Source organism: Siniperca chuatsi, linkage group LG2, assembly GCF_020085105.1.
Source record: "Siniperca chuatsi isolate FFG_IHB_CAS linkage group LG2, ASM2008510v1, whole genome shotgun sequence".
Taxonomy (NCBI): Eukaryota; Metazoa; Chordata; class Actinopteri; order Centrarchiformes; family Sinipercidae; genus Siniperca; species Siniperca chuatsi.
The window spans coordinates 12,414,440-12,442,056 of record NC_058043.1 but is presented as its reverse complement, the minus strand read 5'-3'; the positions used below and the strand labels follow the sequence as shown (position 1 = coordinate 12,442,056).

Below are 27,617 nucleotides of genomic sequence, written 5' to 3'. Positions count from 1 at the left end.
CACTCTGCTGGTTTGCATAATTTCCTCACAACGGCCTACAATTCCCATCAACCCTTGCGGATGAGCGTAACTTCAAACAGCCCTTTCGGAGCCTGTCAGCGGTGTGTCGCCTGGCTGTGCTGCTTCTTCCTCTGGCCTGAGACCTGGAAACATGCTGTCCTTCACTCTGAGACAACTCACACGGGTACGTGTATCATAAATTACTGGCTTTGTGTCATTGTTTCCTTGACGGTGTATTTGAGTTGGGTAACTCAGCTGGCGTTTCTGTACGGTTGAACTGTTAGCTAGCTTAACGTCAGTGTGGGTCAGTATTACAGTCGTGGGGGTTTAAGTTGCTCACCTCCGCTTTAGCAATGTATGCAGTTGTCACCAAATGGAAAAATATCTGCAGCAGTTAACCGCTAAATATCTCTTCTGTCCTGTTCGCATTGCATTTTTGAAATCTTGTTAGTTAGCTGATAAGCTAGCAGGCTAGCTGTCAGAACACGTTACCTAGCTGCAGCTTTGTCCTCGTAATGATGCAACAGCGACTGCTCAGTTTCATCATGTGGGGAAACTACAAGAAACTTGTCTCTGTATCACCAATTTAACTACTTCTTTTGGATTATTTAATTACGCTAACTTTGTAAAGTTATTTTATAGTTAATCAGCACTAAGTTACACACGCTGTTAGTCAAGTTAAAAGCCTCGTATATGATAACTCTAACGTTATGCAGATAATGCAATGGGAAGGTTACAGACAACGACATATTAACTAGAAATGATTGGTCCAATAACGTTCAAAGTGCAAAATGAGGCTGAAGGAGCGCCCAGCTAATATTAACCTGCCACTTTGAGATAATTATGTAACAGAAAAGGCTGTATTTTAGTCAAACTTGGGAAAGCCACAGCCATTGTTTCAGCAGATTCTTGACTGTTGAAGTATTTATTACCAAAGGGTAGCTTTAAGGATAATGTAAGTTTAATTTTCCCTGATATGGATTTTATTCTAACATAAATGGTGGATCTAAGCTCAAAGGTCCACTTACCTTTTAGACACTCAGCTGCCAGTTTATTAGGTACACTTAGTTAAAACTAATGCTAAAACTCTAATATTTAGTCTACTCTATCAGCACAAACAGCAGCTACCAAAATGACTATAAAGTTGAATAAACACCTCTTGAAACCAGTTCCAACAAAATCTGAACTTTATAACCTTCAAGTATTTATTGCAGGGTTGTTGTATTAGACTGTATTAGTTTTACTTAACTTATAAGACGAGTGTAAATCCTTATATTTTGCCCACCTCATTTACATATATTCAGGAGAAAAACACATAATCAACTCATCACAAACACTTTACAATACTGTATGCTGAAGACCAATACAACAACACTACAAAGCCTCATACTTAAACACCTGTGATGCAATATTAATAATTTAACTTAACATGATACACTTCACAAAAGTGTGCTCAAGTACAGACTGCATTACAATGTACAGTGGACTCTGATATCTTGGTAAAATTATTATAATGTGTTTTTTAAAATCTTATTCCCTGTTAGTAATTGTAGCCCCCTTGATACCTACATTTAGTTTGAAAAATTAGTTTCCCAGTGATCTCAAGTTAAAAATCAAGTTTAATAATTTGACAGCTTTCTTATTAAACAAGTTTATTTAGTTGATACATCAGGGTGATGGAGGTGTTGGTGGAAAAAAAAGTTGTTTGAGGGCTATTAATAGTCTAATTTTGACCTTTTATGAAGTGACCCATTTTGGAGATGTTGCGAATTTCATGTCGTTTCTCAGAAACAACTAGGCTATGCCAAGTTTGCGCCAAAATCTTGTGGCATGTATTCAGACCTAGTTTTATAAGTCACTGTCAGTGTGTTTGAAGTTTCCCATCAAGCTGACTGACTCACATGCTTGCATGCTTTTCCTATTGGTGATAATTGGTTAAGTGTGCATCTTCATTGAATTTCCTAAGGACTCACAAGACTTATTCTTTTTGGTTAAGGCATACAACGTCCTCACAGGATCTGTGGCCCTGTTTACGCCTAGCATTAACATGCGTCTTGGGTGAGCCGATCACAAGTGGACAGCTCTAAGTATGTCAGTTCACACCTGGTGTTAGAATGGGTCCCCTCATCCATCCAGTTGAGTCAGTTGAATAGGCGGTCCTTCAGTGTGTCCATTTGTGATTGGATCACCCAGGATGCATGTTAATGCCAGGTGTAAATAGGGCCTGTGTGTGTGAGAGAGAAATATTTCAGTCCTTGTGCAGTTATTTCTTGTTGCTGTTGACCTAATTTTTTTAAGAGGACATTTTTAGGATTGGTCTAAAGATGGTTAATGATGAGGGAAACTCAACTTTTGTGACTTGGGTCTTAAAACAGTAGCACATCTGTTGCTGTGGATATTCATATCTGTGGGAAACAGATTGCTCTTAAATGGGCCAGTTGCTGCAGGTAATGGAGTCCAAAGATTCTAGTTAGTCAATTTAAAAATGAAGAATAATCTCTAATCCCATTATGAAAACCTTTCTCCTAGTACAAGAGGCCAAAGAAGCGAGATTCTCAGCTGTTTCTTCTAACTACATTATTTTTCTTTCATTAATGAGCATTTCTTTATCGATCTTTTAAATCAACTTTTCTATAAGCTTTTCTTTTTTTTTTTAGGATTTTTAGGCTGCGTTTTATGGGAAGAACTTTGTTCTAGTGCAGATGATGTTTAAATTGCATGGACTTTTATGGCCCTGTTCAATTTGAATCTTTGAATTCAAAAATGTAATAAAAATTTTAATTTCTCACCAAATGAAAGCCTTTGAGGTGTTCAAGTTTTGATTCCATGTATAATGATGGGAAACGTTTGAGTTCAAAGTGACACAGATATAGATTGTAATGCAGTAAACTCTACTTGAGTTTAGTGTGACTATCACAGAATGTAGCATTTACATTTTATTTTATTGCAGATTTTATTTTTGACAGTTTAGGTTCTGCTCTGTGAGACATCTGTGGAATTAGAGAACGGGAATGAGATTCAGTTCAACAGCGTGAGAACATTGGAGAGCGTACTGGAAACTGCTATGTGGCTCAAATAGCTTTTAATGTTTAGGGCTTGTTGTTCTAAACACTTAAAAATGTTAATTGTCAGTAGCAAATGTGTCCTTTCTTTTTCAATGTAAACACGCAGAAAAGTAACAACATTGAAAGATGAAGTTCCCATGCCTGAAGCTGTTTATTAGCCATCTGTTACTGCTTGGTAATAATTTACTGGTATGACCCAAGTCTCAGCATGCCACAACTAGACAAGTAGGAAAGTAAACATGCCAGTGATGTAACCTGGAAACTGACATCAATTTACAGTCAAACAAACTCAAGAAAACTATTAACCAAACTAGATACTTCTCCTCTGGTTTTTACCAAGTATCAGTGCTGGACAAAATGGTTGGCTTTAAATGGGTATGTGGAAAGTTAGTGTGATAAGTGCTCAGACTTTTAAGTTGCATTTTTTCACTTGTAATTTCCCTCATAGATAATTTAACTACTATATATATTTTTGTTATGTTGAATACTGAAGTCACAATTTAGAGTAACTTACACAATATAAATGAGACTGTATAAATAAATACTTATTAGTCAAAATCAATACTAAACATTCTCATATTTTCTGTGCTGTGTACTGAAGATTAGAGATCAGTTTTGCAGGGCTTTGTTTTTAGTTGGTTAGAAGACCTGCTGCCCTTTGGAGTTTGGTGCATTACTCCTACTCATCATGCTTTTGTTTAAAGTTCTGAGGAAAAGATTTGAAGCAATCCTACTTTTCTCAAAAGTTACAGTCAACAGAGGTTGACTCGGTTGGAAAAGATGCAACAACATTTTTGTTTTCATCTATATGTTGCCAACATTAACAAACAGTGATATCGGTGTATTCAGTATTACAAGCTTTCAGAATGTTTTTTAATCTACTTTTTAAGTTGGCTCAGAAATAGTTTTCAGTGTCACCCTGAGCACAGCATGTCTGACTTTATCGCCTCCTACACCAAAACCACAAAAATTCAAATATGCTTTTATACACACCAGTTTGATGTAGACTAACATAACACTGTTCCAGCTGAGGCCTTCTTTAGCTTTTTTAATTCAGTTTATTCATTTAACAGGAGCAGAAAAGAAACACATTTTTTCAGCCCTGTTTCATGGCTTCATCCATTTTCTTCTTCAACAGTGATGTTTATAAGTTGCTTGGAGCAGATTCAATGAAAAATGGCTGCCACTACAAAATTTCAAGCGTTCCTCATGTGAAGACCAGCCTAAACACACATCAAACAAACAAACATCTGCCAGTGTCTTGGTATACCTCACACTACTACTGCATGTACCTTGTGGATGTTGTTAAGCCTTTGTGCTTTGTATGCTTAAATCTTTATGAACACAAAAACTACACAAAAGGCATCTGCATCCAAATAAAACATTTGCATGTGTGGAGAGCAAATCAGTGAGGTTTTTTTAAAGGATAACTGCATTTAACAGATTATCCTTTTACTTAAAAACATTTTTTTAAAGGCAAACATGCTGGTTAAGGCTTCTCAAATGTGAGGATGTGCTGTTTTTCTCTCTTATAAATTGAATATTAAACTATTTGAAAACACTATGGGAAATTTATACCAGGCATTTTCACTAGTTTCTGACATTTTATAGACTTAATGATCTAGAAAATAATCAGCAGATTAATGGATAATGACAATAGTTTGCAGTTTTTCTCTCCTTTTATTGCTGATAGTTTACTGTGATTATCCACTGTGGCGTAAAAGCATCACAATTCATTCTCACAAGTCTACGCTTATTAAACTAAAGTTTTTAGGTCTGATTTTAGCTGTATTTCGGTGGCTTAAAATTGCTTTTAGGTGGCCCGAACAAGATTTTACAATGCAGGAAAAGCCAGTTAAGTATTACTATTCTTGATTTTAACAGACTGTGCACTTGACAGGGACAATGTGAGGGTGTGGGCACAGGCACAAGAAAGGCCACAAGCCAGGCCCAGACTATGTCAACTGTACAATCCACAGCATGCATCTAGACTCCCTGAAGCACTAGGAAGCTCAGTGTAGAGCTCTTTCACCATCCTCTTCTTTACCACAAGAAGTGTTGTGGAAACATGATAGCATAAATATATCGTTCCACAGCCTACACCTCCTGAAGATTGGCTTTGTTGCCGGCACCGCTTAAGACTCTGATTGTCACCCTGACAACCCTTTGACCTGAATAGAGTAGAGTCGCCCTGGACTCTTCCTCTGTCCCTTCACACCTCTTCACCCCATCCAGATTTCTCAGTCCAGTGTTATCCAGACTGAATCACAGGGCAATTTGTAACGGACAGCCCTGCTATTAGTCAGTGACAGGGAAAGAGGCAACTGCGTGTCAGTCTGACGGATGCAGCTGCCCTGTTGACACTTCTTCTTTCTAACCTTTACACATCTTTTTTTCTTCACTGTTTCTCCTCTCTAGTCCCTTCTGTTTTTCTTTCGTTACCAGGCTGATTGTTGTTTGGTATAGCCACTGATGGACAGCAGTCATCTGTAAAATTGACTCGCCTCAGGAGCTGCTTCAGGAAATGGGCAAAAATATTACAGAACTAGGATTAATGAAATGATTTTCTTTCTTCCCTTTTCTTCTTCTCTGCCATTGGTCTTTGGGCACAGATGTTCGACAGGAAAGGTAAACTGCCAATAATTACCTTATCAGTGTCATGCAGATGCAGCACATCTGTGATTCTGCCATTATTTCGTGCTCGGTGCCCAGATTGATGTGGCCTATCCCGCCCCTTTTCTCACAGCAGCAGTTGCAGAGTTTTTATCAAGTTCACCTTCAAACGACAGTGTCATCTGTCGCCTAAAAATAGTCCCGCTGTGACATATTTGGTGCTTGTATCTTGGCTCTCACTTTTCTTGGATCAGTTTATGCTGTGTTTATTAATTAATCTCCCTTAATGATCAGGGCTGGCAAAAGAGACAGGAAAGCGGAGAGGCAGACCGCAGGGACTGACCTGTGTGTTTGTTTAAGCCCAGTGTTGTCCCGTTTGGACGCCATGGAAGTGATATAAATGACAAGATGAACTAATAAAAACACCACGAGTGCTACCATGCTGAGCGTGCTTAGCAGCATAGGGTGACGTGACGGAGACAGGGCGAGGGTGGGAAAAGGAAAGCAGGGATGAAGGTGGAGGCGTGAAGGAGGAGGGAGAGGCACCCTTGTCTGTTTTTTCGTCAGTAGAGCTATAACCATGGCAGTGTTGGCTTGCGTTGGGTTTTTCTGCCACTGTTTTCCCCGGCTTGGTGTGTCCCAGCAGAAAGACAGACAGCTAAGGACAGTTCCCGTCAAGATTTAATGACCCGTGTGATTTCTCTGCAAGAAACGCATCCTCAGAGGCAGCCCGACCTGTCTCCCCAGGCCCTCATCTCTTCCAGAACCCAGAGGGGGGTGGCCTCTCCCCTTTTCCACCATCACCACTGCCACCGGTGACAGAAGGCCATAGTAGAGACTGTTAGAAATCGGTCATTAATGTGCCAGACGCCTCCCCTGGTGTGTCACCACTGTCCCCTCTGCCATCCCAGGGAGCAGATAGAGGCGGAGTAGAGAGGATGGGCTGAACAGCGATGGAGTAGATAAACTATCTGCAAGCTGTTAAGGATAAAGGGTTCTTATAAAAAGGGTTTTTTTGCAAAGGATGTTGCATTATGAGACTATGGTTGGTCATTTTTGCATTGCAGAGAAGATTTCCCATTTGGTGCAGCTTTTATCATTTCTGCCCAACATGAACATTATTTGTTTTGGTGAGTTTTATTTTGTTTCTGTCCAGTTTGAATGAAGTGTGGTTTATGATGATCTGTGGTGTAAAATTACTGTTTTTCTCAATGGAGTCTGGTGGGCCATAGCGGCCATTTGTTGTGGTCTGAGATGCTGGTGCTCTAGTGCAACATTTAGTGTCAGTGAATGTCGCTTACAGCTTCTTTTTAAATTTTTAGTTTTAAAATGTGTTAAAAACGACAGAGTTGGTTTCTTTTGCTAGATTCACAGTGCAATACTATACTATACCACTATAAAAGACTAAGTATCCAAACATTTTTTACACCACATGAAATAAGCGTAAATTGCGGGGTTTTTTGTTCGTTTTTTTTTTTTTCACATGGGTGTCCTCAGCCAGTCCTGAGCATTGTGTTAATTGTTTTTTAATGGTGCTATTAAAGGGAGGTTGTCCCTCACACCTCAGCACACCTGCACAGATGATAACTATATGTTAGCAGTGGTGGGATTGATCTCAACACAGAGTCATCATTATATTGTTGATTAAATGATGGGAGAGAGCCAATTTGTTCTTAGTGCAATCAACCTGTCAAGGATTTTTTTTGTAACCTCTGAGTGTCCTCCCACACAGTGCTCTCCTTGTTGATTGGGGTTTATAAAGGGAACTTAAGCAGTGAAGGGCACACATACAGCTTTAATACATGACAATCTTTTGATGCGTACAAAGGTTTTATATTATCTATGCAAAGAATCTACTGTATGCAATACAAAGCCAGAAATTTTGTGTTAAGATAATCTGTCACAGACATAGTGCATAGAGGAACCAGTATTATAGCCAGAATATAGGATTGATGTTAAACTTAGGAAAAAAAGACAGAAACCGTGAAAATTGTATGGACTCTGCGCACTCACATGATCAGGCATTGCAGCAGCAGGAGAACTCGCCAGCCCCAGTCCAGATTAGATAAGCAGGAAGTGCTGAATCTGTTCTCTATATGCCTCCTTCGGTACACTGAGGCTGTAAAAGTCAGTCCCTCAGTTTGTAGAAGTGCTGATAGAGGCATAATTGAACAACCATGCTGATTATTGATATCATGCAAACACGCCAGTTTCTAATTATACCAGGCTACATATTAGAGTGTGTTAGGAACAGAGGAGGGGACTTGAAATGTCTCCTTATTTATATAGGACAAATCAGGGTGTTACCTCAAATATGTAAAATGATCAAATATATTCTGTAGAAAACAATGTTCCATGTAAAATGTCTCTCCATTATGTTCTGGGTCATAATGGGTCCCCAACTAGTTTAATCTTCATAGACAATAAAATTAAAATTCATACACATTGTTTTTTTTTTCCTCCTCTAAATCTTGTAACTGCAACACATACTGTAGTCCTACTCTTTCATGGAACTTTTATTAAAGCTATGGTAATTTGCAGTGCAGTAGTACTATTTTGGTTAAATAGCAAAATCTGCAGGTGTGGATGAAAAAAGAATTTCCCCAAACTTTTGTAGCTTATGTCACACCCCATGAGACCCATTTTAGTGCAATGACCCAGTGTTAGAAAATGGGTTCACAATAACTGTTACATCTGAATAAAACTAATATACTCTCAATTGATCCTTTTCCTTTCTCTGCATCCCCTCTCTCTATCAACATACCCCCCCAACCCTGCAACTTCTCTTCTGCCCACAGCCGCTTTGCCAGCGAGCTCCAGTTCGTCTCAGTGTACGTGGCCAGCAGTCCCATGCCGAAACCCATACAGTGGATGAAGATCGTCCATGGACGGGCCAGGAAAGTCTGGCTCAGGACGACCCTGAGATGTGGGATCTGCTGCAAAAGGAGAAGGACAGGCAGAGCCGCGGCTTGGAGCTCATTGCATCTGAGGTAAAAAATCTTTCACAGATATGAATGATTTATTATTTACCTTAAAGGCAGAATGAGTAGTTTGTTTTTCCTAAAACAAAAAACAAAACAAAACAATGTATAGAGTCTTACAAAAAGAATCCCATTCAATCATCACTTATGAGCCACTAGAAGTGTGTGGCGGCGTCTGTATCTGCAGAGACCTTGCCCTCTGCCTGTATTTTCTTAGTTTCTTCTTATTTTGTTGTGTTTGGGACATTTCTGGGCATCAACCTTTGGTCAGTGGTGTGTAGCCTCCAACCCATAACAACACGCAGGCTGTGAGGTCGGGGCTCTATAGAAATTTAGCATCCAGGTTACGTCGCTGTCTCTGTCTCTCTCCTCTGCTCTCTGTCTGTGTCATGGATGTATCTCCAGCGCTGGCACAGCGCTAAAACGAAGCATGCAGTGTGCCATGAAACAATCAGAAAATAACTCTTTATTTCTCTGATTCACTGTTTTATCACTAAAGCCACTCCCTCTCTTCATTCACTCTCTAACTCAGTTACCCACCGCTGCTCGCTCTATTGCTCATTGAGCCAGGGAGGAGGGCCCAATTTTGAATCGTGTGTTTACAAACAGCAACCGACAAATCCTACTCATTCTGCCTTTTAATGTGTTTACTGTTTACGGTGGAGAAAGATCGGAAGAATGGGATGCAAACGAAATGGGGTTGACATAAAAAGTTCTCAAGCCTGATTATAAAACTATGTAGGATGCCAGGATACCTTTTGTGTGGAGCTTAGTGAATGTATAAATGAACTGGCTTCCTGAAGACATTTTTAAGTTTATAGTGGATGGGTACTTGGAATATGAAGGGAAATGAAATGACTAGTACCAGATAGCCCAGGCACACTTGTTTTACGGAGGCTCAAGAATTACAGGCTGGCTGCTCTCAGTTATAATCGCGGAGTGTGCGCTCCCTATGTTCCCCTAAGACTTGATGTAAATACTGATTCCTGAGACAGTTGATCAATTTACTGCACTTTAATGCAATATATAATGTGCGTGTGGTTCTGAAAGATAAAACAAGACAAGATAGCCAATAATAACAGCTCACTCCTAATGAATGCAATAGCATTCAATAGTCGCAGATATTCAATAGCCTACAGCTTGGCTACGGCACACAAGCTAACAAACTAACAGCATCCTAGTCACAGTGGGTTAATATAACATAGGAGTTCACTAGAAACTTAAATAATCATTCAGAAAAACTGTATGCATCTTTGGCAACATTATACACACAAATTTCAGATGTTAAGAAACTGTCAAAGTGTAAGCATAAACGTAAAAGGACCGTTCGGTGTAGGGATGGTCCCTGACTTCAATCTTTACCGTGCAAATCAGGCGGTTGGCCCCAGGGATCACCATGCTAATTTTCCCAACAGGCCACAATGCTCTGGGCAGTTGAGGATCAACGATCATGCATTTTCTAAAAACTCTTTATCGGTCACTCAAGGACATCATTTGGCCAATGCTTTTTAAAAATGTTGGCATGGAACTGACATGCTGGCAGATACTTTGAATTTCAAAGTAAAAGGTTTTTCATTCAGTCAGCCTTTTAGTATAATATAAAGACCCATCCTATACCATTTTGTGTTGATTAAGTTGACTCATTTTTAAAGAGACAGTCAGTGTACTGACTCAATGCCTTCCTCCTTCCCCTCACACCTCCCCTGTATGTTGGCAGTGCAGGTAGCTGAGAATCACCTCTGATTTAATGTTTTGGCAAAATGGATTAATGAATAGACTTGCTAGCCTCATGGATGTCTATTCTGGTTGATATTTTTTCCATATTACTGCTGGCAGCATTGACAGAAAAGCCCTTATCAGTGGTTTATCAGGGTTCATCCTGTAGATAAATACAGTACGTACAGCACAAGTACAACAAATTATAGGGCTCTTACATAAAAGTCATACATTGCAAATGTAAATTCATTTTTTTACTCATATTTATTCCTAAATCATCTTGCTGTTGTATGTTTTAATATTTTATAGCAGTAAATTTGCTGTTTTTTAATGTTTTCAGTGGCTTGCTAGGCCAGTGAAACTGTGACCTTCTGGCTCAAACATACAAATGATAAAACAGATATCATAAACTCTGACAAGTGTTGTATTTTAAAAAAGAACAAATTAATATTTAGTCATTCAAACTTGGCTTCTTTCATAGTGAAAATGTTAGCTCAATGAATAGTTCAATTGCTTTGTTTTCATTCCAAGGCTGGATGGTGTGAAATTTTACTATTCAAAAGAGCAGACAAGGTTTTATCTTGTGGTGTTTGTTCCCTCCCCTCCTGTTTCTTCATCGCCATGGTAGTTGTTCAGTGGAGTATATCAGCCCCCTCGCTACACAAAGCCTGACCGCTCTAGTGTAAGATAAAGCTGATATCTTCATTCTGCCTCCTCCCCACCTCACTCTGCAAGGCACATCACAGTACAGCTCAGGCAGGCGTTCCTTGAATGAAAAGACATACGTTTTCCCACACACACACACACACACACACACACACACACACTTAAAAGCAAATGCATTTCCTTTTCTAATATATGCACAGTTGTCGACATGACAGACGGATGCAGCACAAAGCTGTTACTGGAGCTGTTATCTCGCTTGATCTCGTCTTGGCTTCTAGGTGAAGCATTAGCATAACCACACACAACATACACACACGTGCACACACACACCAAAACCACCCGAACAAGGGACAGAGTGGAGAGTGTGTGTGGGTGTGTCAGACCCTATTGCTGGCCACTGTGATAATATACAGTAAGCCTGTTGTGTCAGGAGGCCATGCCAAAAGAGGTATCCATAGTCAGTTACACAGTCAGGGTTGTAGACATTTGTACAGTATATGTAACAAGTAGTCACGTCAAGTTTATTTGTATAGTTCAGTATCATACAGTGTTTCAATGGGCTTTACAAGGGAATAGCACCCAATCCTAATGTGAGTCTATTGATCTAACATGGTACTTTGTTTAGTATCTTGAATATGAATAGCTCTGTATTATTCTGGCTTTTTCTTTTATGCTTTCATTTAATATTTTGTATAATTTTACATACTGAAAATGACTTATGATATCCATGGGGAGAGGAGAGGATTGTTGTGAGTCTGTTGTGGCAGGAATATTTTGGTATTTTTGCTTAAAAATGAATATAACAAAATAGCTGCAGCTCTAATATAAATACAAAAATAGGATTATAATTCAGTACCAGATTATAAGTGGTCCAGCTCTAATGCAGTCAATCCATAATTAAGACGTTCAGTAAAATAAATCCAAGGAATGTGTCTACTGAAATCAAGCTAATCAAATGTGTCAGTGAATGAGTCCAATACCAGTTACTGGTATATTATAAATTAAACAGAAATATTTAACATTTTTCATCTTCCAGCACACAGACAAGATATAAAGGAAAACTTCTGGGGGGGTAATTATACCCCTTTTGCAGCAAACCATACTCACTAAAATTTGTTTTTCTTGGAAAATGCATTGCAAAATGATTTTTTTTTTAAAAAGGCCACACCAATGTATCTCAGCATGTGCAGAAAAGTTTCTTACATTATCTTGTATCCTCCAGCGGTGAGGCGATAAGCATTGTGAAGTGCAGAATGTTAGTCTATGGAAGTCCAGAGGTTCAATACTGTAATGATTGCCTTTAGCTGGAGGGGGATTTCTCACTATCACTTAACAGACTTTAATTTGCAGTCCTTGTCCCTTCTGTCCACTTGCGCCATTGATCTGAGTGTGTGTTTGTTTTTGTGTGTCCGTGTTCTCACCACAGAATTTCTGCAGTCGAGCAGCTCTGGAAGCTCAGGGCTCCTGTCTGAACAACAAATACTCTGAAGGCTACCCAGGGAGAAGGTGAGTGTGTTTATTCAGTCACACCCAGCGTATTAACACTGTTGATGTTCTCTGCTTTAGGATATTTGTTACAGACATGAACACATAAACATGCACATAGACACACACTGATTTATACTCTGTTCTCTAGCTTGCTCTATAATAATACATGCCAACCACACAGCAAATAATCCACAGCCTCTGCCTAGCCAAAGAAGATTCCTGAGGGGATACATTGGAAGAATTTAGTGCCTAGGCTGATAGTTGCATGTTTTCTATTTTCAGTTTTCCTATTTTCTGTTATTTCCCTCAGATAATTCACATTTATCAGCAGCAAACAGAGAGCTGACATGTTTTGAAATGTTTCTCATTTGATGCCTTTGATTCCTGGAATACAAGCCTACCATAAATCTCCCTCCCACTGAATGTGTTTTTAATTTTTATTTATCATCTCCCCCACATCCTACTCATCTGCTGTTTTACACTTTAATGTAATGAAACAAAAGGATGATCTCATTGAATAAGTTGTTTGTACAGTAGCCATCTGTTGCTCCTTCATCTGTAATTCCACTGAAAAGGTTTGATGAGCATTTTCACCTGCTCTAGATTTTTGTGACCAACAGTGCCATTTGTGGCAAATGTATGATTGGCATTGCTGGTATTGACTTAAAGCGGCTATAACCAATATTTTTAAAATAACAATTTATCAAATGACAATGTAACAATGTGAAAGGGGTCACTCGTAGTGAAACTACAGAGAATTATCACCCAAATCTGCAGCTCCTCTCGACTTTACAGAGCTTTTATAGTGACGTTCAGCTCACCGCTCTCATAGCGTCATTTCCAGCGAAAAGCTTTAAAATCCCACTGTACGCTACCTGCTCAGCACCAAACGGCAGACAGACAAAATCAGTGACTAGCTGGTGAACATAGTGGAGCATTTAGCAGCTAAAGAGCCAAATATTTCCCTCAGGAGCTCTTAGAGACCAAAAACAGAGCTAAAAGAGAGTGAATTGAATTAGTCAGGTGGCCAGAAACAAGACTCTAAATGAATTACAATGTTGCTCCATAACTGCTGGATGTGAAAATAAGCAACTGTGTGCTAACAAGTTCGCCATATCAACTTAAAATGTGATTATATGTCAATGTTGTGTTCATAACTTGTTTCCGGTGGCCAAATAAATAGTTATTGCAGGTTTGAATTGAATTATTATCAAAGCTGAATCCAGCAGGTTATTTGCAGGAGCGATGCATCTGTTAGTAAATGACTTAAGGGTGTCTTTTTTCCAACCCCGCCCTCAGATACTATGGTGGAGCAGAAGTGGTCGACCAAATTGAGCTGCTGTGTCAGAAACGAGCCCTGGAGGCCTTTGACCTGGACCCATCTCTGTGGGGTGTCAACGTCCAGCCGTACTCTGGCTCCCCTGCTAACTTTGCCGTCTACACTGCTGTGCTGAATCCCCATGACCGCATCATGGGCCTGGACCTGCCCGACGGAGGACAGTCAGTAGTCACTGCTGCTTTCTTTTTATTGTTAATCTCCACCCTGTCACTTATTTTCTCTTACCCTCACACTTTTTTTAAGCTCTCCCAGTTTCTTTGTTGGTCAACACTAGTCTGTCATTTGCAGAACCTGAAGAATCAATAACATGTATTTTTCCTCTTTTCTTTTCCTGCACATTTGTTTACAGTAAAAAAAAAAAAAAAAATCTGTCATAAATCAAGTTTTTACAAGGTAATGTAACTGAGTGTTTGTGCTTGTGTTTTTCTGTCTGTCCACGTGTCCCCAGTCTGACCCATGGCTACATGTCTGATGTGAAGAGGATCTCAGCAACCTCAATCTATTTTGAGTCCATGCCCTACAAGCTAAATGTAAGTAGAGAACCCTGCTACTGATATCATCTAACAAGTTGTGGACTGTCTTATACCAGTGATGATCAACTTTTTCGGTAATGGTGAGGAACCGTATCACCAGTAAAATTGATGGGAATGGGACAACAACGATAAAAGCGTGTCATAAAAGCTGTGAGGCAGATGCAGGTTAAATATTTGAAAATACTTATATTATGTATGTTCATATATTTTCCTCTTTCAGTCCCAATAATTCACCCCAAAAATCAAAAATACACATTATTCCTCTAACCTGTAGTGCTATTTATAAATCGAGATTGTTTTGATGTGAGTTCCTGAGTTTTTGAGATATTGTCCATAGCGACGTCTGTATTTTTTTTTAGTATAAAGGGACTACATGGCACTCGGCTTGTGGTGCTCAAAGCGCCAAAAAATATATTTGAAAAACTCAACAGCAATGTCTTTTTCCAGAAATCATGAACCGGTTACTCAAGATAATCTGGAGATTTGTTGTGAGCAGTTTCATGTAGGAACTATTTTCTTTCTACCGATTGTTTCTTGCAAACTGTAATAGAGAATGGGAGAAAACTGTTAAAGACTGGATAAAGACCAGTTTGTAGCTGTGCCACCACAGGACACACAACATGCAGCATATGGGCTGCTTACAATAAACCATACCATTTTTATTATTGCTGCCGTTATGTTGGATATAAATAGTAGACAACGATTTCAGTCAGCCTCTTCAGTAGTAGGAGGCAGTATGTTTTCAGGTCGTCCGTCCGTCCCATTCTCTTGAACGTGGTACCTCAGGAACGCTTTGAGGGAATTTCTTCAAATTTGGCACAAACGTCCACTTGGACACAATGAAAAACTGATTAGAATTTAGTGGTCAAAGGTTAAGGTCACTGTGACCACACAAAACACGTTTTTGGCCATAACTCAAGAATTGATGACCATATTTCACAGTTGGTCGGACAATCAATAGGTGACACTTTTGACTCAAAGGTCAATGTGACCTCAAAATAGGTTTTTAGCCATAATTTAAGAATTAATTGGGCAATTCCAGATATTACACTTACATGTTGACTGGGATGACACAATGAGTAAAGAGTAAGTACGGGCTTTCCTCTTGTCCATTCTGCCTTTCACTTCCTGCCTCATTCTGAATTTCGAGTCATCGGAATCACGTGACTGCAAACAACATATTGTAGAGCGCGAAAGAGTTAATCTCGATCATGTCAGTGAGTGAGTTTCACCTACAGCTCATATAGAGGCTTCAGATCTCAAAATGGCAGGAGAAAACCATAGCACCACATTTTGTGTAGCTATACTCAATCCAATCCATCTTTACATAGTAATCAAGTACATGTGTACCTGGTTAGCCAATAGATCTATGATAATCCTTCATTAATCAGTCCAAAAAATTCACTTCATACCTTTTTTAAAAAAAAGAAATTATTCAAGTATATGCTACATATATTACAAGTCTGGACAGACATGGATGTAAACTGTAACTTGACTGGTTGGCAGAGGCATACAATCGTTGGGCGGTAATTCTAGTTTTAACTACTTTTGTTGGAGTCATTGACCAAAATAAGAAAGTATAAGAAATTACAAATCTTCAGTAAGCACAAATATCTAAATTTAAATAGTAAATATGTTGAAAAAAATGCAGGAGAAACTCTGTGATCCCCACAAGGCAGTGTGGATGGGGATTCAGTGTCTAACTTGAGAAACTTCAACCCAGCAGATGCTTGCTGGCAGGTGCTTGGCAACAGAGGGGCTTAAATGCAGGTGTTTTGGTTGATGTATGGCCTCTTTACTCACAACCATACAGTCCTATTAGTTTAGTGCAATATGTAAAACAAGTGCTGTTTTCCACCAGAATTGAGATCTGTACTACTAGGGACTCTCAGATGTGAGTATTTGTTTTTGAGTTAACATGTAGATATGACCAGTGCGCATCATATATTAGCGTATAGTATTTTATTCCTGGGGGCATAGTTGTGTGGTAGTGTTGCTAGTGGCTGATGGATGGCCATGAGAGTCTGCATGTCCAGACCTGCTGATGTATGGGCAGGCAGGACCCCTCTGCGAGAGAGATAATGGGAAATCGACAGGCTGGCCAGCACCACTGGCTCTGTCTTCACAATGAGCAGCTTGATGGAGTGAGGGGGCATCCATAGATGTGCTCTGGTGATGGGAGATTATCAGGTTGTCTAAATAAAGCTCTCCTTTTCTCTCTTCTTTTTCTTGTCTGTGTCTCCCTTATTCTCCATCCTTTCTGTCTCTCACCTTGTTTTTCTGCTCCATCCTGCTCTCTTTCTCTCGCCTATATAGTCTCTTTTTTCTGGTGCTTGGAGGAGTAGACGGGTAAAACTGGAGATTCAGGCACAAGACATGCTGGTCATTTGACTGGTCCAGTCTGACTCCATTTCATGTGACTCTGAAGTACATGCCCCGAACAATGGATTGTCTAACATATTTCTCAAATTCCTTATCTCAATGAAAAGAGCAGGAAAAGTTCCCAAACCAACCTTTGATCTGTTCAGCCTCATCACACCGGTTGAGTAGATCCCTGAAAGGTTGAAATAGGATAAGTAGGGGTGCATTACTGCAATTGCTCCATCTTCTTCCTTTATATGATGAATGAATGAATTATATTGAAATGTCTCCCTTGGATAAATTCCTTCCCCTTTTAAGGTAGCTAAAGTACTTCAAATGCAGCTGCATCAAATGATCTTCAAATGGGAAAAAATCTCTCTTCCGTGTTGATATGTTTGCTTTTGATCCTCAAGATATTTGACAACTTTTTTTTCTTCCTCTCATGTTCCTTATTCCCCCCCTGACCCTTACTCTCCCTCTTAATATTCTCATTCATCCTCCACTTCTTTCCTCCCTTTCTGCCACTTTTTTTTTCCTCTCCTCAATCTGTGTCCCTCTCCATCTCTCTGCAGACTGCGACAGGACTCATAGACTACGACCAGATGGAGATGACGGCCAAGCTGTTTCGGCCCAAGCTCATCATCGCTGGCACCAGCGCCTATGCCCGCCTCATTGACTATGCCCGCATCAAGAAGGTGCATGGAGAACTCACCCAGCTTTCACCCCATCTTTCTGTGTGTGTGTGTGTGTGTGTGTGTGTGTGTGTGTGTGTGTGTGTGTGTGTGTGTGTGTCACTCTACCTCTTCATCTCCTGCTACCTGTTTTCTCCATTTCTCATCATGTATTAGGAAGGTCAGACCAGCTTTGTCCTCTTATTTAAAACTGTCACACACACACCTGCTTCTCGTACTGATAGTTCAGACCTAACCAGGATCACTTCCAACCACATCATCACTAATTTCTGTCCCACAGCAAAGACCTGTCTGCTCTAAATACTGAGCATTGACTTTCAAACGTCAACATTTCCAAACACAAACCAATTTTCTAGTGTCTTTCACACTTGCACTCAACAACACAGATGCTTTCTTCCTCCTGCCTACTCATCCGAAATGAACATGGATACTCGCACTGACTCATGCGTACACAGCAGCAACTTTTAACTGCACACTTCACTGCTCTCTTTGACAGTGCACAAGAGGCCCCTTTATCTGTTTTGTTATACCCACCCGCTGATTCACTTCATTCACTCCATGACTGCTTCCCTTTGTTGCAGAGCTCCACTTTAGCTAGTAGTCAGATGGAGTGTCCCACCATTACAGAGCTGTGTTTTTATTAAGCACCATAACTACTTTGACACTAGGCCTGAAGTGGGGCCATATTTTCCCCCTGGCATGTCTCTGTAGAACTGTTCACTGTTTTATGGCATAATCTGCCGGGCTCCTTTCCAGATTTTCAATGTTGTTACCTAGATTTTTTTAAAATCTGAAATTTGTTTCACTATCGGCGTTCATCAGCTACCGCTCATCACCCTCTTGTGTTCTTTACCCCCTCCAGTAACCCTGCCATCTATCCTGCCTTTTAATCTAATAAACATGTGCTGATCCAGTTTAGATATGAGAGGAAGGGAGATTGTCATGATAATGCATATTAATTGGAGCACTAAAAATATTGTTTACTCCTCTGATCATTCGCCAGCGAGTCATTTGCATGTTAGCAAGCTATTTATTCTTTGTGCCTTTTTCAATAAATGCTGGCAAGAGACAGCAAAGATTTATTGAATTAAACTGTAATATTTTGGGCCTCTGAAGGCTGTCGAAGAGTGTAATAACACCAGCTCTGATTTGAAATATCTGCCCTGTGAGAAGATAGGTACTGCTAACAGATGTAGTTAGTCTTAACCATGGGGGAATGATGTAAATGTATTAGCGCCAAGAGATTGTTTTTCTCGCATTTCTACATATACAGAGCACAGTCAAATGAAATACACAGTTGGGTCACTGATGACACAGATCGAGGGAAGTTTAAGCATGTAGTTTCTGGTAGCACTCCATATATCAAGAATAATATATGCAAATACAGTGCAGTTCATAAATATTTGGACAGTGCACATTTTCGTTCTGTGCTCCAGGACACTACATTAGTGACTGAGGCTGGAGTGCTGACTTTCAGCTTTATGGGGGTTTAAGTGTGTTCCCATCCAGAGGTTAAGAGTGTAGACTCTCCTCTTTTTGTACATAGTTCCACAATTTTAACAATAATAATACTGAACATACTGAAAAGGCAACTGAAGAGGTTTTTTTAGCTAGCTAAGTCAGTTACCTGACTTCAGTCCAACTGAGCATTTGTTTCACTTGCTGAAGATCAGACTGAAGGCAGAACCCCCCCGAAACAAGCAAGAAGTGAAGGCAGCTGAGAAGTGTCGGAGAGCGTTACTGACTGCAATGGTTTTGCAACCAAATATTAAACGTTACTGAACTTTTATCTGAACTTGTCTAATTACTCTGTCACCTAAAAGTTTTTATAAGAAGGACAATAATTCCTACAATGTTAATCTGATGTGGATGCAAACACTTTCAAATTAAGATGGGAGTCAGCACTTCAACCTCATATTCAGAGTTTCATTTTAAATGTTCTGGAGCCAAAAAAAATGTGTCACTTCCCCAAGACTTGACTAATTGCACTTCAGTTCAGTTATTGGGCAGTAGTGTCATGATTTTGGGTCTTTAAAATCGAATATAACATTTTCTGCCTCATGGTATAAATTTGAACCTTAATTTTGTTTGTTCCCTCTTTTCCACGCTTTTCACCCTCAGCTGTGTACTGACATTAAAGCCTACATGCTTGCTGACATGGCCCATATCAGCGGCCTGGTGGCAGGCAAAGCCATCCCCTCTCCTTTTGAACATGCTGACCTGGTCACCTCTACCACACACAAATCCCTCCGAGGAGCCAGGTAAGAACACAAGAAATTTCAGTAAAATCTCATTACAACCGCTGCACTGTTGTGACTGAAGTTAAGAAGCAGATTAAGAGGCTCAATAGCAGTGTGTTATTGTTTCTCTCTGTCACATACCTTTAGAGCATCTTGGAAATGATTAGTTATTTTTATTAATAGCAGTTACAGTATTTTGTGATGTTGTGATTCCCTCCTAATCAGACAGCTGATGAGCCGTAGCAGCCACATGTGGGGACAAATCAAATTACCAAGGATGAAACCTTGGTTTTAGAGAAAAATAAAATGGTAAATATGCTGTCAATAAGTATGTCAGTCAATTAGTCTATTCTCTCCAGGGCTGGCCTCATCTTCTATCGTAAGGGTGTTCGCTCAGTGGACAAGAAGGGGAAGGAGATCATGTACGACCTCGAGGACAAGGTCAACTTCTCTGTCTTCCCGTCACTGCAGGGTGGACCTCATAACCATGCCATTGCTGGTGTGGCTGTGGCACTCCGACAGGTCAGCACAACACACAAACTGTATACAACGCAAAAATAACTAACTTTATTTGTATTGATGTAACGCTTTATTGCCGTGGTCTATTTCCTAATGAGAAGTTGATAACTGGTGAATCAAATTTTACAGCGAAAACAAAATCTTACCGCTGACATGCTTTGGTGCAACTTGACTCCGGAACTTGTTCCCTAAGCTGATGTGGGCATCTGCTCCTTCTCAAGTGCGAACTGTCTGGATCTTAATGCTGTGCTAGACTGCTATTGAAATTTAATCTGTTAAAGAGGATGGAAAGGTGATGTCTCTCACATATGTGAAAGTGAAATTTCTCCATACCCAAAGTTCTCAACTTATTTGGCTTTTGATTGCTAAAAATGGAGTTTTATGTCTACTGTACTTCAGATAAGACTTAAGAGAAAAATTAAATAGACTTTTGAGTTAAAAAAACATGTTTATACTGTATAGTAGAAAATTGTTTTCTTGATAACTCGTGAATCATTTCTTGACCTCCAACTGAAAAAAAGTTAACTCTAACTTCACTTCTTCTATCTAGCTCAACCGTTTCTATTGTTAATTTGTGTGTGTGTCCAGGCACAGTCTCCCATGTTCAAGGAGTATATCACCCAGGTACTAAAGAACGCCAAGGCTATGGCTACAGCTCTCATCAGCAAAGGCTACACCCTGGTATCAGGTAATCTAACTTGTATTTAAAATTATTATTATTTTTTTTTATTTCCTGGGAGACACTGGCTCAGCAAACAGTAGAAAAACATACAACACCGTCAATAAAGAGAAATGTCCTGTCACAAAATGCAAATTACGCAACAGAAAAAAATAGAAAAGCATTGAAATTCATGATGTGCAAAAGGCTAATGTCAGTATAGCTGTCCTGTCAAGAAAATGAAACCAGATGAAAGTGGTCACTTTCTGGTTGTGAGCGAATGCTTGAATCTTGTAATGCATTTAATTTGCTGGCCTCAGCTCTTTTTTGATGTATAGCCTTCAATTGCTACCCTAAAAAAACAGTCCTGTGCTTACACTGCATTGTGTGCATACTCCCTTCCTTCAATCCTTTTGTAGATGTTTGCGTTTTTATAAAAAAAAAAAATGGAAAAGGTGTGTTGTATACTGTTATAGTCAATAAGAAACTTGTAAAAAAAAAGGAGTGTGGAGTTATTCAAATAAGTTAGTTACATTAATGGCTAAAGGAAAATTTTGGCATTTTCAAGTATATAAAGTTTTAGAGTAATATATACTCGATTACTAAAGATTATTGATGCAAATAATTTGCATCAAAGCTTTGTTTAATCCATATAACTATATACAGCACACTGTGTTTCGCACGGATTATTATTACTGTTGCACAACGAGCGAGAGGAGCAGAGAAGATACGGTCAGAGAAAGCGACAAAAAACTCTGTACAGTGTGTCTTTTGTAAAACTGAACTAGCCAACCACAACAGCACGACGTCTAAGCTTCAGCATCTCAGCAGAAAGCATAACGTTACAGTCTATGCATCCAGTCCACAGAGTTGACCTGGCACAAGGTATATAAAGGCTAGTAAAGAATGTAGGCTACGTTAATTATGGTTATATGTAATGGCTAGTTAACAACATAAATCAATGTGGTGGCTAGTTATGTTGTTCCTAAGTTAGCTTAGTTTTTGGCTCCTACAGATGCCACAAAGAAGAAAGTAAAGGCTTACATTATGCCTGGGCTAGTTAGGTTGAAACTTGTAGTTCTGAAACTTCAGTATATGCTGTATACCTTTTTTAAAGCAAAAGCTGTTTGTTTTTCTGTATTGCATATACAGAGAGGTGTGTCTGTTATTTAGCCTACCCTCATTGTTATAAAAAGGGTGGCCAAAATAGAAATACCTCTGTATAATGCAATACAGTTCAACTTACACTAAACATATATGTAAGCATGCATGCTTAAATTGCCTAAAGTAATTTCTGCTTAATCATTATGACAAATAATTTTACTATCAGGATGAGTGAAAATATTGTTTCCTTTTTATAGTTTTAATGACATTGTTCATTTGTCACCTTCACAGAGAGCATATAGATACAGATATGTATATAAACATGGACAAATGCTTGAGAAATGTAAAGATGTGACACATTGGAGGCCCTGTTAACACACTACCCAACAGTAATTTGGCTTAATCATAAACTGCATTCCATATATCCTAAAGCTCACGAATCTAGTAACATTACCTCATCCATGTTAAATTAAAGTTGAGGTGGTCTGATCAAAGGCTTAAAAGTGAAGTCCGTGTCTCTGAAGCCTCAGACTTTCCCCCTCTTTAAAAGTTTTTACTAAGAATGCTTATTATTTCAGACGGGACCGACAACCACCTAGTCCTGGTGGACCTGCGGCCTAAGGGCATTGATGGGGCTCGGGCCGAGAGGGTGCTGGAGCTCGTGTCAATCACCGCCAATAAGAACACCTGCCCCGGGGACAAGAGCGCCCTGACTCCTGGTGGCCTCAGGCTAGGTAAGGAACAGCTTCACATTACGCTACATTTAACTTTAAGGTCTTGTCGTACCTATTAAGGGTATGATCAGAAACCACATTTACAAAAAAAGGAAAATTGTGCAGATTTGTGAATTCACAAGGTTTTAAATCTCAAAACATGTTTTATTGATATCCCTACTTTGTCAAGATAATCTTGATATGCTGGTCGGCTATACAGCCTTTGGTGTTCCATATTTAACTACAAGGTTAGAATTTTTTTTTTTTTGTCAAATTTACTTTGCACTTAACATCTTCTTCACTTAATCTGTTTTATTTACTTTTTCAAAATGTAGTTCTGCATATGGAAATTAGTCAGCCACCAATGAAGCCACAAGCACTGAGCAGCACATGATTTATTAAGCATGTTTGAGTTTTTAATCATCTTCCAGGAAGTTCAAGAGCTCCACATCTACACTGCCACATTTTTAGCATTGTCTTAAGGCAAGGTACTTCATCTACAGTACAATGTACCGCACTCATAACCTATTATCAGTTGTTTATTATATTGAGATTTGGACTGCACCTTAGTAACCCAACAGCATCAGTGTAGGTTTGACACATCTGGAGTCTGTGTAGATTCATTACTGAAACTTCAGGTAGCTCCAGGGTTCTGTTTTTTTTTTCTCTCCAAAGACCATATGGTTCCTAAGTAGAAAAAAAAACTACTTAAAGACAGTTGGACCTGTAAAAGTAAAAGTAAAAGTAAGTAATTACCAGTCATTACTTTGTATTTCAAGCTGCATGTTTTGTGTTATTCTCGGCCCCAGGTGCTCCAGCCCTGACCTCTAGACAGTTCAAAGAAGCTGACTTTGTGCAAGTTGTTGAGTTCATGGATGAGGGCTTCAAGATTGCCTTAGATGTCAAGAAAAAGACAGGTAAGTCTACTGTGAGAAGGGAGACAGATTACAATGGTGTTTGGCAAGAACATGTGCCTCACTTTTTAGTCTTTTTTTATTTTTAAACAGTTTGAAACTATGCACTTATTAGAAAGGCAACAAAAGTACAATATGCTGTATGTTATATTAAATTGTAGGATACTGAAACATGAGAGGAAACAAAAAGCCCAGTGGTGATAAAACAAAGGAAGCTAAAAAATGGAAAGCTGAGCTTTATCCCTCTCTCTCCTCTGTTGTTCTCTCCAGGAAAGCTCCAGGACTTCAAGAACTTCCTTCTTCAGGACCCAGAGACTGTGGCTCGCATCGCCGAACTGCGCCACCGCGTTGAAGCTTTTGCCAGGCCCTTCCCCATGCCAGGTTTCCACGACCATTAGGCAAGCCAATATAGAGTCGAGGGGCCATAACAGCCATGTGGCAGAAAGCTGGCTTGGCAGAAGTGTGCAAGGAGAGGGGTTGGTGCCTGTGAATTGGGATGACTCTTGAGTTTCCTTTTTTCCAGTCAGATCTGGGAAACCACTTTTTTTTTTTATACTTCTTTGCAGTTGTCCATCAATCTATTCTTGTAAAAACGTGGCCTCCATGTCGAGGTAAAGAAACAATAAAATATGACAATTTTGTAGAGCCGAATAACCTATTTTCTATGGTATGTGTAAAGATCTTTCTCAGTTTTCTTCACGCTATTTCTTTAATGTGGGTGTGTGGGAGGAAAAAACATTATGTCAAATCAAACAACCAGTCAAACAACGACCAACAGCTCTTGGTGTCACAGACTCTGTGACTTGATTAGTGTGTAATTAGTTATTATATTAAGATGCTGAAGAGTCTTAATGCTGTAAAGAGTCTTAACAAATGCCACTTTGTAGATTATTATATTCATATGGAGATGTGTGCATGGTAGCTTTCTACTGTCATTTTCTGTTTATGAAACCAGGTACACGAGGAGGCTTCATGAGGTGAAGTCGTGTTCTGCCATACAATGTTGGCCTTTAAAATTTTTTTGGGGGGAGGGAATTTTGTTGAATATATGAAATTAACCCAAAATATTGTCAGAATATCATTTTAAGTTATTTCAAGTTAGCCCTTTTAATTTCGTAGAGATTTGTGCAACTTGTCTGTGTAGTGGAATGGTCCAAGTCAGATTACACAGGAGGCAGACTTAATAATTCTAACACCTTTTTAATATACTATAGTCCAATATAGCAACATTACCAACTGTAGTCACAAATACTGTTTAAAAACACATGTTATAAACAAGCATAAAATATATGCTTCAAAAAGTACAATTTAATGGGAATTTCTATTAGATTATATTACAATAAAATGTCCACCTCATGTGAAAATCTATTTTTAGTTATTTTCTTTTTACGCTGTTGTGATTGCATCGTCTTTTTTTCTTCCAGCATATCATGGATGTCAGTTGAATTGTTTTATATTTTGTTGACTGATAACCAAATGGAATAACAGAAATGTCATCCTGGATTATTTCATACTTTCTTTTAAGTGCGTTTACAAAGAGTATATACTTTTCTATATATATTATTTTAAAAGAGTTAACTATGTAACTGCCATCATATTACATATATCTTAAGGTTTCCAATAGCAGCTGAGATATTGTACTAGAAGAAAGACTTTTCGTAAGGCTGATTTTAAGTGTCATTTATTTCACCATGGTGTTCAATGATGGAAACTGTGAAGCAGCTTGATTTGATAAAACAGTATTTTGTTGTTTGTCTGGTTCACAGATTGGAACTGTTGTCATTATCACTGCATCAGTGAGGAAGCAATATGGAGATAGATTTTTGTTTGTGAAATGGTCTTACAGCACAATTGAGAAAAAGGTGTTGGAGATGGTGTGGTTACTTTCTTACTTTGCACAAAACACAGCTTCTAAAGTGAACCAAATCATATGAATTAGCCACAGCACGTTTTTGACAGCCAATAGATTAGACTTTGCCAAAATATACCAACAAGTTTTTTTTTTTGTTTTTTTTTACAACAGTGTTCATAAATCTATTGTTGGTCTGCTATCATTTCTGATATGTTGCCAGCCATTGTACATCAGCCCAAGTTTGAACTAACATTCTTTTACATAACATTTTTATTAAGTAACATGTAATTAGTATTAGTTGAGTCCTAATTAAATACAATACTGCAAACACTGTTTGGCTCGTGTCGTTGATATAAATATAAATCACTTCTCACAGATTTTGTCACAACTGCACAAGTTTAAAAACCATTTGTGTGTGTGGGAAGATGTCATTCTGTGAAAATTCTGATCCTGTTTATCTGGACCTTGATGGTGCATATGTGGGAGTGCAGGTGTGCTTTAGAGTGATGTGATAAATGTGAGGGACATAAATATTTAACTAGCTACTGTACAATATTGATTAGGAGAATCACTAGGTATCAGTTTATCTCTCAGGGTTTGGATAAGAAAATGTATCCCTATCAGCCAGTGAAGTAAAAACAAGTGCAGGTAGAACCAACCTAGATTTTTTTCCACCACTTTTTACTGTACAGAAGACCTATTTTGCAGTTGTGAAATGAAGCTATGTACATTTACTGTACTGAAGTGAATTTTTTTAAGTAAGCCACTTGATTATTTCCATTTCATACAACTTTATACATCTACTCCACTATGTGGCAATATTGTACTTTTTACTCCACTACATTGTGATGTCAATTGACATCTCGTTACTGGTTTCCTTGCAAAAAAGATTTTATAAACAAAACACGTGAACAGCTTTTAAAATATTGAGGATTTATTTATTTAGATGCATTTTTCTTATGTCATTGTACTTAATTATAACAGAGTATCTCCCCAGTGTATTCTTCCACTGCTGCTGAAAAGTTTCTCAGGCAGTCTGTGAGGGGTTGACAAACAGGGTTAATTACAAATTGCCAAATAAAGTCATGTTTTGTTTGCAGGCTCCAGATCCGGTGTGGTGTCGAAGTATGTTTCCCCTTACTTTAACCTGACCCCAGCTATCCGTGCTAGCCTATACCCCATAACCTATCCTTACCGCGGAGGGGGGCGCTACGGGAAACACTGTCTGAGGGGGGGGCAGACTTTGGCACAAGACTTTGAATATATCGTCCTTCCAAGTGACTAATGTAAAAGCACTATGGTGAGGCGTGCGAGATAATTCTTGGTGGCGCTGCTTCACTCACCCATGACAACCGCTACTAGCTGCAACACAAATCCAACGCACCCTTTCTGATCGGGCGGGCTAATTAATGTTTGACCCATGTTTGACTCTGTTCACCTGCGGCTTCACAACTCACCTGTTAACTGCTGTAACACTTCAATAAAGCACTTTGTGCAGCCACTACTGCTGCTCTCGGAGCACTTTATTAAGAAGCTAACCTGCCAACAGCATATAGCTTAACGTAGCTAGCTAACGTTAGCTGCTGTTGCCATTTACCTGCTCAAAGACCGTTACTCACTAACGTCACCTACTAACCGCCACTTCAGGCCGGAAGAGCTGCTCTGGACAACTTAGGACTGTTGCGACTCTTTCCAAAGGATTTACTACCTGCTAAGATGCCGGGGATCACTGCTTCACAAAGTAAGTGTGTGTTGCTTGTGCTAACTTGCCTGTCATGGGTTGATGTCTTGGCTCTGTCCTGTTTGAATGCTTGGTTATATCTGCTGTAGACCTCTCTGTCTGCTGGTTTCTGGTGATCTTATGCTTCTGGCTACCTGCAGTGCAGTAACCTTATTTGCTTCTGTATTAACTGTGAATTACTTTCACATAGTGGTTTAGGTAACTTTTCCTTTGGCTGGTTGTTTGGCACCTGCATTATGATGCTGTCATTCTGTTAACTAGTTGGCATAGCTAAATATTGTTGGCATACATGTTTTTGAGTATTGGAAGAGTTTATGGCCTGAATTGTGGCATAATTCCCCCTTGCTGTTGTTGTTTTGGGGGGTTTCCTATTGACTCAATGGAAACCAAGTGTCAAGCAATATTGTAATAATGCTAAAGAT

General features: G+C 39.2%; 1 protein-coding gene across 1 annotated transcript; it reads left to right on the top strand.

Moving 5' to 3' along the window:
• Window positions 1–28: 28 nt before the first annotated feature.
• shmt2 (serine hydroxymethyltransferase 2 (mitochondrial)) lies at window positions 29–25,785 on the top strand. Its single transcript, XM_044176258.1, has 12 exons — window positions 29–184; window positions 8,477–8,668; window positions 12,468–12,547; window positions 13,829–14,029; window positions 14,317–14,398; window positions 17,335–17,457; window positions 19,576–19,715; window positions 20,054–20,216; window positions 20,802–20,901; window positions 22,554–22,709; window positions 23,498–23,605; window positions 23,873–25,785. Exons 1-12 carry the CDS (start codon window positions 152–154, stop codon window positions 23,998–24,000), a joined length of 1,506 nt encoding a protein of 501 aa, XP_044032193.1. The 5' UTR covers window positions 29–151; the 3' UTR covers window positions 24,001–25,785.
• The last annotated feature ends 1,832 nt before the right edge of the window (window positions 25,786–27,617 follow it).